Source organism: Labrus bergylta, chromosome 15, assembly GCF_963930695.1.
Source record: "Labrus bergylta chromosome 15, fLabBer1.1, whole genome shotgun sequence".
Lineage (NCBI taxonomy): Eukaryota > Metazoa > Chordata > Actinopteri > Labriformes > Labridae > Labrus > Labrus bergylta.
The window spans coordinates 26,613,542-26,628,548 of record NC_089209.1 but is presented as its reverse complement, the minus strand read 5'-3'; the positions used below and the strand labels follow the sequence as shown (position 1 = coordinate 26,628,548).

At 45.0% G+C, this 15,007-nt stretch overlaps 1 protein-coding gene across 10 annotated transcripts in view; it reads right to left on the bottom strand.

The window, feature by feature from the left end:
• The window catches only part of enah (ENAH actin regulator), a 128,405-nt gene that overhangs the window by 13,950 nt on the left and 99,448 nt on the right, over window positions 1–15,007 (bottom strand). For 7 of the 10 annotated variants that reach the window (XM_065963868.1, XM_065963867.1, XM_065963865.1 and 4 more), the window contains 3 exons: window positions 12,895–13,196; window positions 3,730–4,536; window positions 193–521 (listed from right to left, as the gene is read on the bottom strand). In XM_065963868.1, coding sequence (XP_065819940.1) covers window positions 193–521; window positions 3,730–4,536; window positions 12,895–13,196 — 1,438 coding nt within the window. The remainder of the gene's footprint in view (window positions 1–192; window positions 522–3,729; window positions 4,537–12,894; window positions 13,197–15,007) is intronic. The other 3 variants (XM_065963875.1, XM_065963876.1, XM_065963872.1) reach the window with 2 other exon arrangements.

Sequence of the window (15,007 nt, the reverse complement as noted above, 5' to 3'; positions counted from 1 at the left end):
TTTATCTACAGTGATTCTGTGCAGTCAGTGTTTAAATGAAGAACAAAGGACACAAAGTTTGAAACATAAATTTGTGTGTTTGCATCTGCAGCTCAACCCTTTAATAATGTGTTTGTGTTCTGTAACGCTGTGGTCGGTGTAGACATGAGCTGTCAAGCCTTCCACTGATCAAATACCCAATCAAGCGCTCACCCTTGGCACTTTGCGCAGCTTGGCTCCAGCAAGGGCAGCGGCCAAACCTGAGATGGGGCCGTCCTCTGCAGGAGAGAACAGTCCGGCAGGGAGGGGTGGCGCTGGGGGAGGGAGTGGGGCTCCAGGAGGAGGAGGTGGACCCGGGGGAGGAGGAGGGGTCCCGCCTGGAGTCAATGTAGGAGGGAGCGGAGGAGGTGGGGGCGGGGGAGGATGGCCTGCCGGGGTGGTGGGGGTGACTGCCAGGGTGGCGGCAGTCGAGGTCACAGTGGAGCCGGGTGGCAGGGGTGGAGGTGGGGGAGGGGTTGCTAACCCTGGGGTCTGCACCACGTCTGTTGGAGGGGAGAGGATAGAGGGTGGGGAAGGGGACAACATGATGGGGAGGGGGGAAAAAAATAAGTTCAAACTGTCGTTTTTTTTAGAACACCATCACATTACAGGACATGAATAATCTGAAACTCTGCTCTGACTGCAACACGATCATCCCGTCTCTCATCTGTCCATCTGGCTGTCAGTGAGGAGTCATGGTTGACTCTGGGTGCACTCACACTTTCGAGCACAAGTACGGGTACACAACGTAGGGGGAGTGTTCTGGCTGTATCTGAATAAAATGACTCAAAATAAGCCACAAAGTCAGTAAAGTAGCTGTCTTGTTCTCTGTCTTGTTCTCCGATGTGCATCCCTTTTAATTTTTTTTTAGCCTGTCTGCCTTGTAAACTTAGCATGCTTCATAATTACGTAAAGCCCTGCATGTGTTGTATTACTCTCAGGTCCGGTTAGTCCTGGAGCAGTGTGAGTGCAGGCCAGTGGGGGAATTCAGGGGGGAGGGGGGGGGGGTCATTCTTCAGTACAGTACAGAGACAATTTGCCTAGTGTGAGTGCACCCTCTGAGACATCCAAAAAAGTTAACATGAGGATGCAAAATTCACTTCAGCAGAGACTGCTCCCTAAATTTAGCAGGATTGAGTCAATAGATCCTTCAGAGTCGACTCACATTTTTTAAGTATAGTTTCTCTGGCTGTTACGTTAAACTCAGAACACTGAAAGCACCCGAAGCTTTGAATTAAAGAGCCAGATAAAATGATAGAACTGATAAAACTCTCAGCCTGGGTACAGACCATCAGTACTTCTGATTTTTAGTATTAATCTTTCATTCTCTCTCAAATAAAAGTAATGTTGCAGTCACTGAAATCGCCGACAACCCGACATCGTCGTCAGGTGACACCAGTGTCATGAACCTACAGGGCAGTGATGGTTTAAAATGACATCAAACATGAAGACACATAAAGTATGAGAGCATGCCACATTGTGTTAGACATGCAGCAATAGTTAGAAGTAGTGACAAGGTTAATACGACTACGTGAGGCTGGGAGACATGAAGACAGCTTTGATTTGTATAGTTAATCCCTTTACCTACTGAGTGTTTGGTGCTTTGAAAGTTTGTTCTAACCGTCTGACCTGAAGGTCGCTGTTTGATTGAATGAAGCAAGGACGAAGCACTGAGCATCAAATAAACAAACACACTTTAAGTGACACTCAGTGGTGCAGTGCTGCCTGAAGAAGAGGGAATTCTCTTACATGTGTCCCGTCCAGCAGAGGGTAAACAGCCTCTGTTATAAACAGTTACATGTCCGACTCCTCCTGCATATTCAGTCAGTGTGTACAAGCCAATTAGAGACAGAGGAGGGAGGAGGGAGGGTCAGCCCTTCACCAGCCGAGGAAAAAAGGCGGTATCCTACTGAATATCGTCAATCAATCATTAGTGTGAATCAGAGGAGAATTAGAAGATGGTATACCCTATGATGACTGAACAATAATCCGGTATACTTGCACTACACCACCGAGGAGACACACACACTGCTGTTCCACACACACACACACACACACACACACACACACACACACACACACACACACACACACACACACACACACACACACACACACACACACACACACACACACACACACACACACACACACACACACACACACACACACACACACACACACACACACACACACACACACACACACACACACACACACACACACACACACACACACACACACACACACACACACACACACAATAACATCATCAGCATGAACTTGAAAGCCCAGAGCCGACAAATATGACTTCAGACATGATCATATTTGATATTTAATAATATTGATTATTATTGTGAGGAAAATAAACCTTGCAAAAAACACAATAATGTATTTTTATTGTACACATCTTTAAGACCTGCACTGTAAGCGTCATATGACCACAAGGGCAAGCTCTTTTTTTTCTCCTATTAAAAACTGATTTAACTAAATATTTTTAGCCCTAAATGTCTAATTTAAATTATGGGGGGGGGGGGGGACATGATGCAAAAAGACTCTGTGATTACAGGTTTTGCCTTAATAACAATGCTTTATGTAAGTGGTTTCACTAACAACGAGTGATAAATACAGAGCTAAAGTAGCTTCATTAAATGAACAAAGATCACACTGATTGCCCACCACTCAGGAAATAACAGTGTCTCCCCCACCCACCAGCTGTAGGACAATTATCCTGAATATTGCATTCACACTTCATATCATCTACATTTCTTTCAAAGATTTGACTCGGGGGGGGGGGGGGGGGGCTGGCAGGTAAAAGAAAATCAGCGATTCATGCTACTAACTCTGACAATGTGTGGACATCAGGAGTTGTGTGCATGGTTGAAAACACTACAAACAGTAGTATTAGCTTTTAAATGTCTGGATGCTATGTTAGCCGTCGTCTAGGGAAAATACTTTTTTTTTTTCACCTTGAGACATGTCTCTCTGGATGTTCAGCACTGTTTTATTTTAGGTTTAATCAAATGATCGAGAGTGTCCCTGCTTTCAACGTTTGCTAACCTGAAACATGTCAGTGAGAAAGAGAAAACTCCTGAACCCCTGTGCTAATCTTTCCTTCAGACTGAGCCTCCTGTTGTGGAACATGTTGAATGTAGAGCACCAGACTTCTGAACACAGTGCAAAGTCATTGAAGAACAAAATCAAATGGCAAACTGATCAAATCAGCACAGTGGTGAAAAATAAAGCTGAACTTTAGTGCATGGATGAAAGAAGAAAACGACGACCATGAGATGAAAAGGTAACGGCTGATTGTGTCCACAGAACACATGACTATCATACACAAGGACATGCCACACTGAAACACAACACAGATTTCAAACTCAATGAAAAGCGAGCCAGTTGCACTTCTAAGCGGCAAGTACATGGACAAACATGCAGAGACTGACATGTAACAGTTAGACCTAAACAACAGAGTGACCGCTACAGAGGCAGCTGCAGAAAAGTGAAGAAACGTCTCTTAGGATGAAAAATCTGAAGTCATCAGCCAGGACTGACACTTTCCTTTTGTTTCATGGGACTTGCTTTGTGCTGTGTCTAGCTCAGTATCAGGGTTAACAGATCTAAAAGCCCTCTGTTAGTATGTAAGTAGTGAGAAGCATGGGGAACGAGAGGTAGAGAAGAGAGAGACAAAGTCCAGACTAGAGGCCTTACCCTGGGGCTGGGGTTGACAGGTGGAGCCCCACTGAGGCGGGTGGGGCTCTGGGCCTGCAGCTGTGTCCGGCTCCCCCGGCCCTGACAGGCCCAGGCCCACGGGGAGGGAGAGGTGCTCAGCAGAGGCAGAGGTGGCAGCGGCTGCAGCAGCAGGGGGTGCTGTGGAGGGAAAGGGCACACCAGGAGCTTGGGATGAGGAGGGGGGAGACGAGACGAAGGAGGAAGACAGAGGGGCGACTAGAGGTGAGGGAAGAGGGGGTGGGGTGGGCGGGGGAGGCGGTGTGGGGCAGGTGATGCCGAGAGGGGTGTGGCTGTGTGGGATGGTCACGGGGGAAGGTGCTGGGAACATGGGTGGGCCGTTGGGAGCCGGCGATGGAGGCTTCTGGGTGAGAGGGGAAGGTGCTGCGATGGGGATGAGCGGCCGTGGGCCTGCAGCCTTCCCTGGGGGGCTGCTTATCATGACGGGGGGCGAGGGGGGTAAGGGAGTGAAATTACAGGCTGACCACACCACAGACTTAGCTGGAGGAGCTGGGACAGGGGCAGGGGCTGCAGCAGGGGGCGGTGCTTGGGGAAAGGCTTGCTGTCGCCTTGGGACTGTGGCGTAGTGAGGCAGGACCGGGTGGAAGGCGGACCCTAGTGAGGTGGCAAATCTGGAGGCCGAATGCCTTAAAGGGGGGGTGGGTGGAGTTGTGGAGCAGGGTGATGGCACCCCTGGAGCTGGGTAGGTGGGCGTGGATGGAGATATGGGCGTTGAGGATGTCCTGCCGTACTCCTGAGGAGTGGGGTTGTACAGGGTGCTCTCAAAGGCTACATGGACAAACCCAAGGACAAGACAGGACAGAAGGGAAGGAGACGGAAGTAAGGAAAGAAGGCAGGAAGGAAGGAAGGTAGAAGCCAGCGTGCAAACAGGAGGGAAAGACAGCAGGTCAGGAGAGAGAGAAGGGCGGAGGGAGAAAGGGAGGAAAAAGAGAAGGGGGGGCAGATGAAGCAGGAACAACCAGCACAGAGCTTTACCAAACTTTTTCCTCCAGGTATCAAAACGTTTCTAAGGCTGCTACGATGTTAGTGGAGAGGTGTTAGCGCTGTGGACAGAGCCAGAGGCACAAAGCTTTCACAGTCTCATCTCAGGAAAGAAGAAGGGAAACAAGTCAGAGAAGCAAGAGTTTACCACAAAGCACAGAGCCAGAGAGTTTTATAAAACCAGAGTCAACAAGCCGCTTCGATGAGCAGCTGGATACCCCGCTCATCACATGGACCCCCATCACATACATGTACAGAAACATCAATATAACAGTCAATAAAAAACAGAATGAACAGTGAACATATCTATGCCTGCAGTGAGTTAATATTCCATATTTTCTCTGATTTAACTACCAACAAGTTTGATGACAAAGTTTCTGAGTTGAGAAACTAGAGTGCTGTGTTCAGGGTCCAATGAAAGGATAACATTAAAGATAGAGACAGCCGCTTTTTATTAAATAGACTTATCCTCCATCGTCTCCAGGGCCTCCATACATGTGTGGTGGTGGCTGTGTCTGCAGAGACTCTGTCCTCTGACTGGATCTTCATGTTTTGGTTGGGTATCAAACCCCCGACCTTCCAGTTGAGAGACGACCGACTGAGAGACGACCGACTCAAACACTGAGCCACTCTATTGATCCCCAATGGAGGATCAATAGAGTGCATCTAATCTTTCCTTTCATTATCTAAGGTCAAGCTCTTTTATGCACATGTGACTGAAATTCACTTGCTTACTTCACTTAGCACGGGTATTAATAAACTCCAGAGGCTTCAGAGGTCTGCTGGCTTTACTTCATCAGGTAAAGATTTGGAGTTTTGAGTAAAATGGTAAAACCCTCCAAAACAACCACGACATACAACAATAACGTGGGACACACCACTTGAGGAACAAGAAATGTCTATCTCAGAAAGTACTTGAAAGAACTGAGTGGATTCCTCAGTCCATATGGTCTCTTCTTCTATTGCAGTGATAAGACTTGTGCAGATTCGACACATTTTGTTGAGGTGATGGAAGACAATGCGGCGACTGCTGTTTGTACAAATCCTGTTTGCAACAATGATGACGCAATAGAAAGAGAAGCCCTGTCAGTGTGGTTTGATTCTCACTGGATTCTCTGAGTACAGGACCAATCAGAAGTCGACAGGCCCTGACCCCAGAGTGTATCTGTGTCTGAGCTTGTACCTGTCTTTGCTGTATAGAGCAGAGTGGGTAGTGATGTGTGGTTAGCCGTGTCATGTCCTCTTGTTGTCTGAGTCACCTCCTGAAGGGATGAATAAAACTACATCCATGTTTTGTTTACTATTAAATCCTCTTTTACTCATCTTATTTTGCACACTTTTTTTCTTTTTCTATTCTACTCCCACGTCTCCACTCTTGAGATCTTAATGGTATTTAACAGCTTTTCTTACTTCTCTCCAGGAGCCGTGGGCAGGAGGTCTTACTGTCTCCTTTCAATGTGATGATTCCGTCTTTAATCCCTCGTCTTTCCCTCACAGTGTCGCTCCCTGCTGAGTTGAACCCTCTCACACTAATTACCTTGATTGTGTTTGTTTGGGTGCTTAGCAGAGCCTTGACAGTGCAGGATGAGGCTGCCATATGTTTGCTGTGTGTGTGTGAGTGGGGATGGTGTTAATCCTCTGCACTGACCCTTAAGAGTGACACTACATCTCTCTGAAGATTTGATTTCCTTTAATGGATATGAATTGATTTAAAACACTTAATGGACTGTAGACTGAGCTATTTCACTGACATAATGAAAAAAAAAAGATCATCAGTTTTGATTTGATGAAGGATAAGAGTTATTCACACTAAGGCATTTATCCTGATCTGATTGACAGGAGGGCGCAATGTAATGTTTATCAAAAGACTTAAAACTCGCCTCAGCTCCAGCTCTCAGCCTATCGTTAGGTTGACTGAAAGTTAGGGTGCATTTGAATTGTCATTTTTGCTTAGTTAGGTTCCTGACTGAGTGAAATGACCCGGAAGCATTTAAGTGGTAGCCATGATAAGAGCCGTTCAAATTCTCTAAAAGTTAAGGAAAGGTGGGTCAATGCTTCCTTTATAACCTCCTTTAGCCTAGGATATACTGGACCATCCTTTACCAAAGGAGATGAGATATGCCGCCCCACAATTCCTTGCGGCCGCAACATTTAAAGCGAGTCGCGCATCTGACCGTTCAGGAACATTAATGATGATCGTAAAGTGACACAGATCATGAAAGAGATAAAAAGATAAGAGACATTTTTATCAGATGATGTTTGATTCAACATATTTCATTCTCTTAAGAATGCTGTGTAGGGTGCGCTGGGGGCGCAGTGGTAGGGCGCTTGTCCCATGTGTTGAGACTCTCGTCTCAAGCGGTTCACTTCCACTCGTGGCCCCTTTCCGCATGTCATTCCCCGCTCTCTCTCCCTGGTTTCTGACTCTGTCCACTGTCCTCCTTCTGAGTTAAAGGCACGAAATAAATATCTTTTTTTTTAAAAAGAATGCTGTGCAGTTGTACATTTGTATGCTTCAAACATTATGTGTAGGTTATATCTTATATTAATGTAACAATTCATTTCATACAATCATATTTATTTTGATGTTGATTTCTGATTGGACAGGAAGCTGATGGTTTCACTTTTGTTACTTGTAGCCTGGTGGTCTATATGTCTTTTATTTCAATCCCAACCTTGTAGTAATTAGATTATTTCACTGTTAAGAAGGCACGGGGGAAAGTTTTTTAGATGCGCTTTTAGTAGTCCATTTTCTGAACATTGTAGTTTCAACACGGCAGACCCACGTCATTAACCTCCGCTGGCCCGTCGCATTTAATGATGTGGCCTAGTGGAAATGTGGTCGGATTGTCAGAGCAACAAGATCGCCTTTCGACGAAGTCCTTTATGTGTTCGCCTAACATCCTTTTCTTAAGGAGGGACAATCCGGATGCACCCTAAGACTGAGACAACATTTCCAGCATGGAGACTGCCATTTATGGGACTCCAGCGCCCCCTACAAGAACATACAGGTGATGTCACTCAGGCTTCATCCATTAATATTTACAGTCTGTGGTTCTTCTATGACAACACTACATTACGCCTCTACATACAGCCTCCCGGAGTGGGCGGTGCCGTCATGACTCAAACATATATTTAGTTAGGATAGAGATGATATCTGCTGGATGTTTATTTTTTAAAGATTTTTTTTGGCTTTTTGTGTTTTTATCGTAGAGATAGGACAGTGGATAGAGTCAGAAACCGGGCAGAGAAAGAATGAGTGAGGATAATGCCAGGCGGGAAAGGAGCCACAGGTCGGACCTGAACCCGTACTGTGTGCTTGGAGGACTAATGGCTCCTTACACAGGGACCGCACCAACCACAACACCACCGGCACCCAGATATCTGCATATCACCTCTAAGTGTCTCTGCAAGGAAAACCTAAATCCCAAAACAGACATAAACAAATATAAACACATGACCACAGAGGTATGCATAATGAGAATTTCTCTCTCAGATACAAATCACAACGTTAACCTGAGTCTGCGGGACTCAAACACAGCAGCAGGGGAGCTGGGTTTCACATGAACGCCTAAACTGCAGTCAAGACAAACTGATGGATCTGTACGACTCCTCCTGTCTCTGCTCCTTCCAGCTGAACATTCTGACGGCTGCATGCTGCATTTATCCTCTGATTCCCACTTCCACTCCACTTCACACACATCTCTCTCTCACATCTCTTTTCCATTTGCCCCAGTGTTTCCCTTCATATTTTTCCTCTTTCCACTGGCCTCCGACTTTTTCAACTTTTATTTCCAAGAACTCCACCACGACACCACTCTTCTTAATCCCCCCCCTTCCTTTTCTTCTTTTGCTGCACTTTGACCTTTTCCATCCTTTTTCATCATCACATCCTCCTCTCTCTCTCCCCCAGCCCTCTGTAGCTCTGGGCGGTTCATGTGACTGAGAGGCCCCAGCTTGGCTCTGCTGTTCCACACACAGTCACCACACACACACACACACACACACACACACACACACACACACACACACACACACACACACACACACACACACACACACACACACACACACACACACACACACACACACACACACACACACACACACACACACACACACACACACACACACACACACACACACACACACACACACACACACACACACACACACACACACACACACACACACACACACACACACACACACACACACACACACACACACACACACACACACACACACACGGTTTCAAGGGACACATTGTATGATTAACTTAGTCATAAACTGTATTGGCTGTGAATGACACACACTACATGGAGAGCTGCTCACGTGCACACTCATGACAGCAACGACACACTGTAGCCGAGCTCCTCTGCAAAACAACAACACAAAGAGGTAACATCAAGGAAGAGGACGGCTTTGTAGTCATGGCTACCACTTTAAATACAAAAATGTAATCCCATAATACAAATGTACATTTCCCTAACTGACATCAACAACATACAATCTGAAAATACTTTAAAGAACGCACGCTCAAGATGTTTAAAGAAAAAATTTAAGTCGCAGTACGAAGTGTGTTACTGTGTGTGTGTGTGTTTGTGCGTGTGTTTGTGCGTGTGTTTGTGCGTGTGTGCGTGAGTGCTACGTGCATATGCATGTGCATGTGTGTGTGTGTGTGTGTGTATATATATGTGTGTGTGTGTGTGTGTGTGTGTGTGTGTGTGTGTGTGTGTGTGTGTGTGTGTGTGTGTGTGTATATATGTGTGTGTGTATATATATGTGTGTGTGTGTGTGTGTGTGTATATGTGTGTGTGTGTGTGTGTGTGTGTATATATGTGTGTGTGTGTTTGATGCAGAGATGCAGAACATAATCTCTTCAGATGATGCACATGTACTCTCTGAGTAAGGCAGATGTCTGAAACATCGGAGGAGGAGAAGAAGAAGAGAGCTGATGTGTAACGGGGTCTTCTCTCTTTAAACTCGTTGAATCATTGCGTCCATACAAAGTGTTTTATTTTATTCTCCCAGGCAGGAAACTGATGGTTTCACTTTTGTTACTTGTAGCCTGGTGGTACATTTTGGTTGATTTGTCGAGATGTCGACCTATGTCTCTCGTTCTTGGGATAACAACGCTTGTTGATTTCAGTTTATCCCCTCACCCTTTAGAGATCTTTATAAATGAACTCGTTGTCACAGGAACACCAGTGTTGTTGTCGTTTCTAGATGAGCAGATAATTGAGTTGAGATCTTGAATAAACCGTCACAGATTTACTCGTTTCAGTGAAGAGTCAAATAAACTATGGATATATGTCCCCTTCGGGCTTCTGTACTTCTCCATATTTTAAAGTTGAATGTTTTTGACTGTCAGTGCAAACACTGCAAATCAGCTGCCTAGATACAGACCTACTTAGACACGAGATTAGACAAATCAAGACCATTGAACTCATCTTTAGTGAAGTCATCTTGCAGGACTTACAGCAAACTGAGTGTTCAAAGATACCGAGTATCAATATTTATGTGTTAAAGGGTTTTTACTGGGAACTGGATCATCCTCCTTATCTAAACGAAGAGACCTGGTAAAAGTCTGCAAGTCAAGCTGGTGCTAACTTTTGCCCACTATCCAACTGAATTGATCATCCCTGTTAAATTCTTTAGCTAAATACAACAACGACTTATTTTACAATATAATAAACAATAAACTAGCATCTAGCAGGTTAAACATGAGACGTTTATTTACGTTCCATTGAGCTGGGCAGAATTAAATGAATTAGGAAAACATTGCAGATATGGGTCCTTAAAAGAGAAAAGTAAAACAATTTGAAGAATAAAATGTTGAGGAACGGGTTTGACAGTGAAATTGAAATTCAGCTGCTCTAAAGTCGTGAGTACATGGGGAATATTTTAAGGACAAGGGGTACATCACACTTCTTGAAGGATCAATCTGTAAGATATGTAGTGAGTGAAATGATAAAGATATCTTACTATCTGATCAGACATTAAAGAAACATGCTATGTTGAAGCTTCTCTGACAACAATGCAGCAGCCAGTATGTCCTCCTTCTAACTTTAGATTCTGCTCCTGAATGCTCTGGATTTGTTTGGACCAGAGAAGGTAGGCACTTTTAAGACACCCCCACACGGCCGTTTTGGACGCCCCTCAGTTTACCAGATATGAGAGCAGTTATCAGGTCAAACCAACATGCAGAGCTGGATAAACATTGAAGCTTCAGAGTCCACCACATGGCAACCTGCATGAGCATCAACTCTAGAGAGGAGGGGGGGGGGGGGGGTGGAGGGGGGGGGGGACAGCTCTCTACAATGTTTTGAATGTGGACTGCAATACCCATTTTAAACACTAGGTGTCAGAGTTGCATACTGCTCCTTTAATAAATGAAGAGAAGAGTGACAGCTTTTTAAGATGTACTGAGACACCTACATGTTAGAAGCAAACACTTCACTGACGTCAGTGTTACGTTTGTAAATAACAATCAGTGCAACCTGAAAACGTTTACAGATACACACAGAGATGATCCTGTCACAGAGAGACAGGACTCTTTAGCATGTTAAATATTCATCAGAAACATATATCATATATGTATGAAATGTGAAATAATTCCTCTCTCTTATCCCGACACACACGCACACACGCACACACGCCTGGGGCTCTCACCAGCGTTCACCCTGATGATGTATTTTTAGCCTCTGAGTAACACCACCGATCTGCGTGCGCGTGTGTGCGTGTGCGTGTGTGTGCGTGTGTGTGCGTGTGTGTGTATGCATGCATATGCTAATGAGCTGATCATGGCAGTGAAGCGTGCCACACAACGCGGCCTTCCCTACTGACCCAGACTTTACATGAAGCAGATTCTCCGATCCATTACAGCTCCAGTTTAAAGTCAGAGCGCGCTCCTCCTGGATTATATTTAACTGAAATCATTTTTTATCTCTGCTTTTAAAAAACCTGACTTGAACTCAGCTCATGAAGTTCATGTTAAATGAGCTTCTTACGCTCGGAGCACTGACAAGGAGGACGTTTATTAAAGATAATAAACTGGATATTTTAAGGAGGAAGACCACAGTTTACTCCCACGCATGAGCATCACTTCACATCTTCATTAAAGATGTGTGTGTGTGTGTGTGTGTGTGTGTGTGTGTGTGTGTTTGTTTGACTGGTGTTTGGGCTGACATTGCTCTTTCAAAAATAATGCACTCACCCCTAAAACCACATGAAACAACTCACACATCACCACACACCATCTAATAGTTTTTATTGACGACAGGGACTCTGCAGGTTTCTTGTTTTAGCGTTGGCTATGGCCCACAGTAGCCTCTGTTCATCTTTATATACAACATCTTAGTGCTGAATAAATAAACATCTGAGGCGATGAGGTCGAGACCCTGAGGTTGGGAAAGCCTGAGTCCAATGTAGACACGGGACACTTTCAGCTGACTTTTCAGTCGATGTTGACGTTCCCTTTCAGAAAACGATTGACCAAATTAAAGTTCAACTTGCTGCCCTGATGACACGTCGCACCATAACTCTGTTTTAAACACCTAATCAATTCAATCTGAAGAAAATTAAATATAGCTCACGCTCTCTTCTTGCTCGCTAAACATCATCTTTATTCGCCAGGCAGGTCATTTGTTCTTAATGACCTGCCTGGTTAAATAAAGGTAAAATAAAAAAAATACTAAATATTTCCCACAATGCAACACTCCAAGGAATTGGCAGAGCAGCTCTTAGATGCAAAATTTTAACAACTATTGCAGTGAAGAATAGTTTGGTGTTTCTTTTCAGATATTTTACAGGAAGTGTTTCTCTAAGTTTAAAGTGAAGCATGTCATCAAAAAGCATCCAAAACGTCATTTTGAGGATCTTTAAAAAAACTTTAAACCTGAAATCTGAAATCCACACTTCATCAACACGATATGTGCATCAATCATTACAGCAAACTCCTCATTAGGATGTATAAGAATCACTTCTCACTGCTGTGCTCATGCAAACTAAGATCAACTACCTACGTCTGCAGTCCAAACCCTGGTAGAAGTGTGTGTGTGTGTGTGTGTGTGTGTGTGTGTGTGTGTGTGTGTGTGTGTGTGTGTGTGTGTGTGTGTCCACAAACCAAAGTGCATCACTCACCGGCGTTAGAGATGCGTCTCCCTCTCTCCCAGTCCTGCTGCTCTCTGTCCAACTGCTCCTGCTGCTCCCTCTCAATTCGCTCTCTCTCTGCCTTCTCCTGCTCCATCAGCTCACGCTCGGCACGCTCTGCACGCTCCTGCTGCTCCTGGCGCTCCCGCTCCGCCTGCGCCTCCCTCTCCTGACGTTCATGTTCTTGACGTTCGCGTTCCTGCTGCTCCCGCTCCTGCATCTCTCGCTCGAGGCGCTCACGCTCCTGACGCTCACGCTCCATCTCCTTCTGCCTCTGCAGCTCCTGAAGCTGCCTGGAGGAGGAGAGAGGAGAGGAGAGGAGAGGAGAGGAGAGAGGAAAGGTGGAAGCAGGTAAAGATGACAGGAGGAGGGCATTAGAGAAGATAAGGGATTAGGGGAGAAAAAGAGGAGTATGAGAGGTTGACAGGAGGAAAGGAGAGGGGGACAAGTGGAGAGGAATGAAGTGGAGAGGAGACAATGATAGGAGAAGACAAGTAGAACAGAGGACGTTAGGAAACAGGAGAGGAAAGGATGATAGATCACAGAGGAAAAGAAGAGTTAAGGAGGAGAAGAAGGTTAGAAGGAGGTCAGGGGTCAAAGGAAAGGATTAGAGGGGAGGAGTGAAGGACAGGAGGACAGAGGAAGAAAAGAAGAGGAGAGAGAGGAGGAAGAGAGGGTGCAGTAGGGGAGGAAAGGGAGGACAGAAGAGTAAACAATGAGAAGTTGTCTGTTGCATTTTCTGTCTCTTCTGAAATGTCATGATGTAAACAATTTTTGACAATGAGGCTCCAGACCAAAATCTCGAGTGTTTCAGGTTGTCTTTCTTTTCTCAACATTATCTTTCTAAAGATCTTCAAAACACAACATGAAGAACAAACTTTGATTAGGTGAAAGAAAGGAGGATGGTGGATGTGACATGAAGACTGAGTGAGACGGAGTTAAATCAGAGTTAAATCTGGCCTGTCTTGACCCCTCTGTGGGCTGCCATTACATAAGACATGTCATTATATAACAATTACTGCCAGGCATGCGCTGTTATACAACCACAGCCAGCTTCACTTAAATGTTGGTCACATTTAAAACAAACACGCTGAGGTGAAGAGCTTCACCACCAGCCTTCAACAGACTCTGCTGCAAACAACCAACAGATAAACAAAAATAAAAGGAAATATTTATTTCATTTATTTGTGTTTTAGTTTTTGCGTGATGCTTTATCATTTAAAATTCATTTAATGATCCTAAATTATGAAGGAAATGATTTTCCTGCTGAGTGAATGAGGCCTGCAGTTCCAGCTTTGGTCACTAGATGGCAGCAGAAGGCAGCAGAAGAAGAAGGACTGGTGCATGTTTGACTATGGCAGCAGTGGAAGGAGAGTGTGTGTGTGTGTGTGTGTGTGTGTGTGTGTGTGTGTGTGTGTGTGTGTGTGTGTGTGTGTGTGTGTGTGTGTGTGTGTGTGTGTGTGTGTGTGTGTGTGTGTGTGTGTGTGTGTGTGTGTGTGTGTGTGTGTGTGTGTGTGTGTGTGTGTGTTCCACATATGGGTATACAGTGCATGCATAAGAGAAACGATTGAAAGCCATTAACTTTAGCAGATATCTGTTAACGATGTGGTTCTTCTTGGATGTATTTGTAAAAAGGGGGAGCGCCGATAGCTTAGCGGTTATATTGCGTGCCCCATGTTCGGAGGCTATAGTCCTAGTCGCATTGACTGTGGGTTCGAATCCGACCTCGGCCCTTTGCTTCATGTTGATCCCTACTCACTCCACCCAACATTGCCCTTTTCTCTCCAGCTGTCCAACAAAGGCAAAAAGGCCACACAAAAAATAGCATCACTTAAAAAAAACAACAACATTAAAACTACAATACAAAAGTGGAAATGTAAATATAGAAACACGCTGAAACACCATACACCTGTCAGTACTCACACAACAAGGCTCCTGCAGATGTTTAAAAGGATGACAACGCAATCTGTAGCTCACACCAACAACTGTCAGATAGTGTGAATGATTTTAATGAAGAAGATAGATAGTAAAGAGGGGGAGCTTCAAGTGAGGGGGAGAGCTGATGCAACTGTGGCAGGTTGCTAACTGTCACACACACACACAC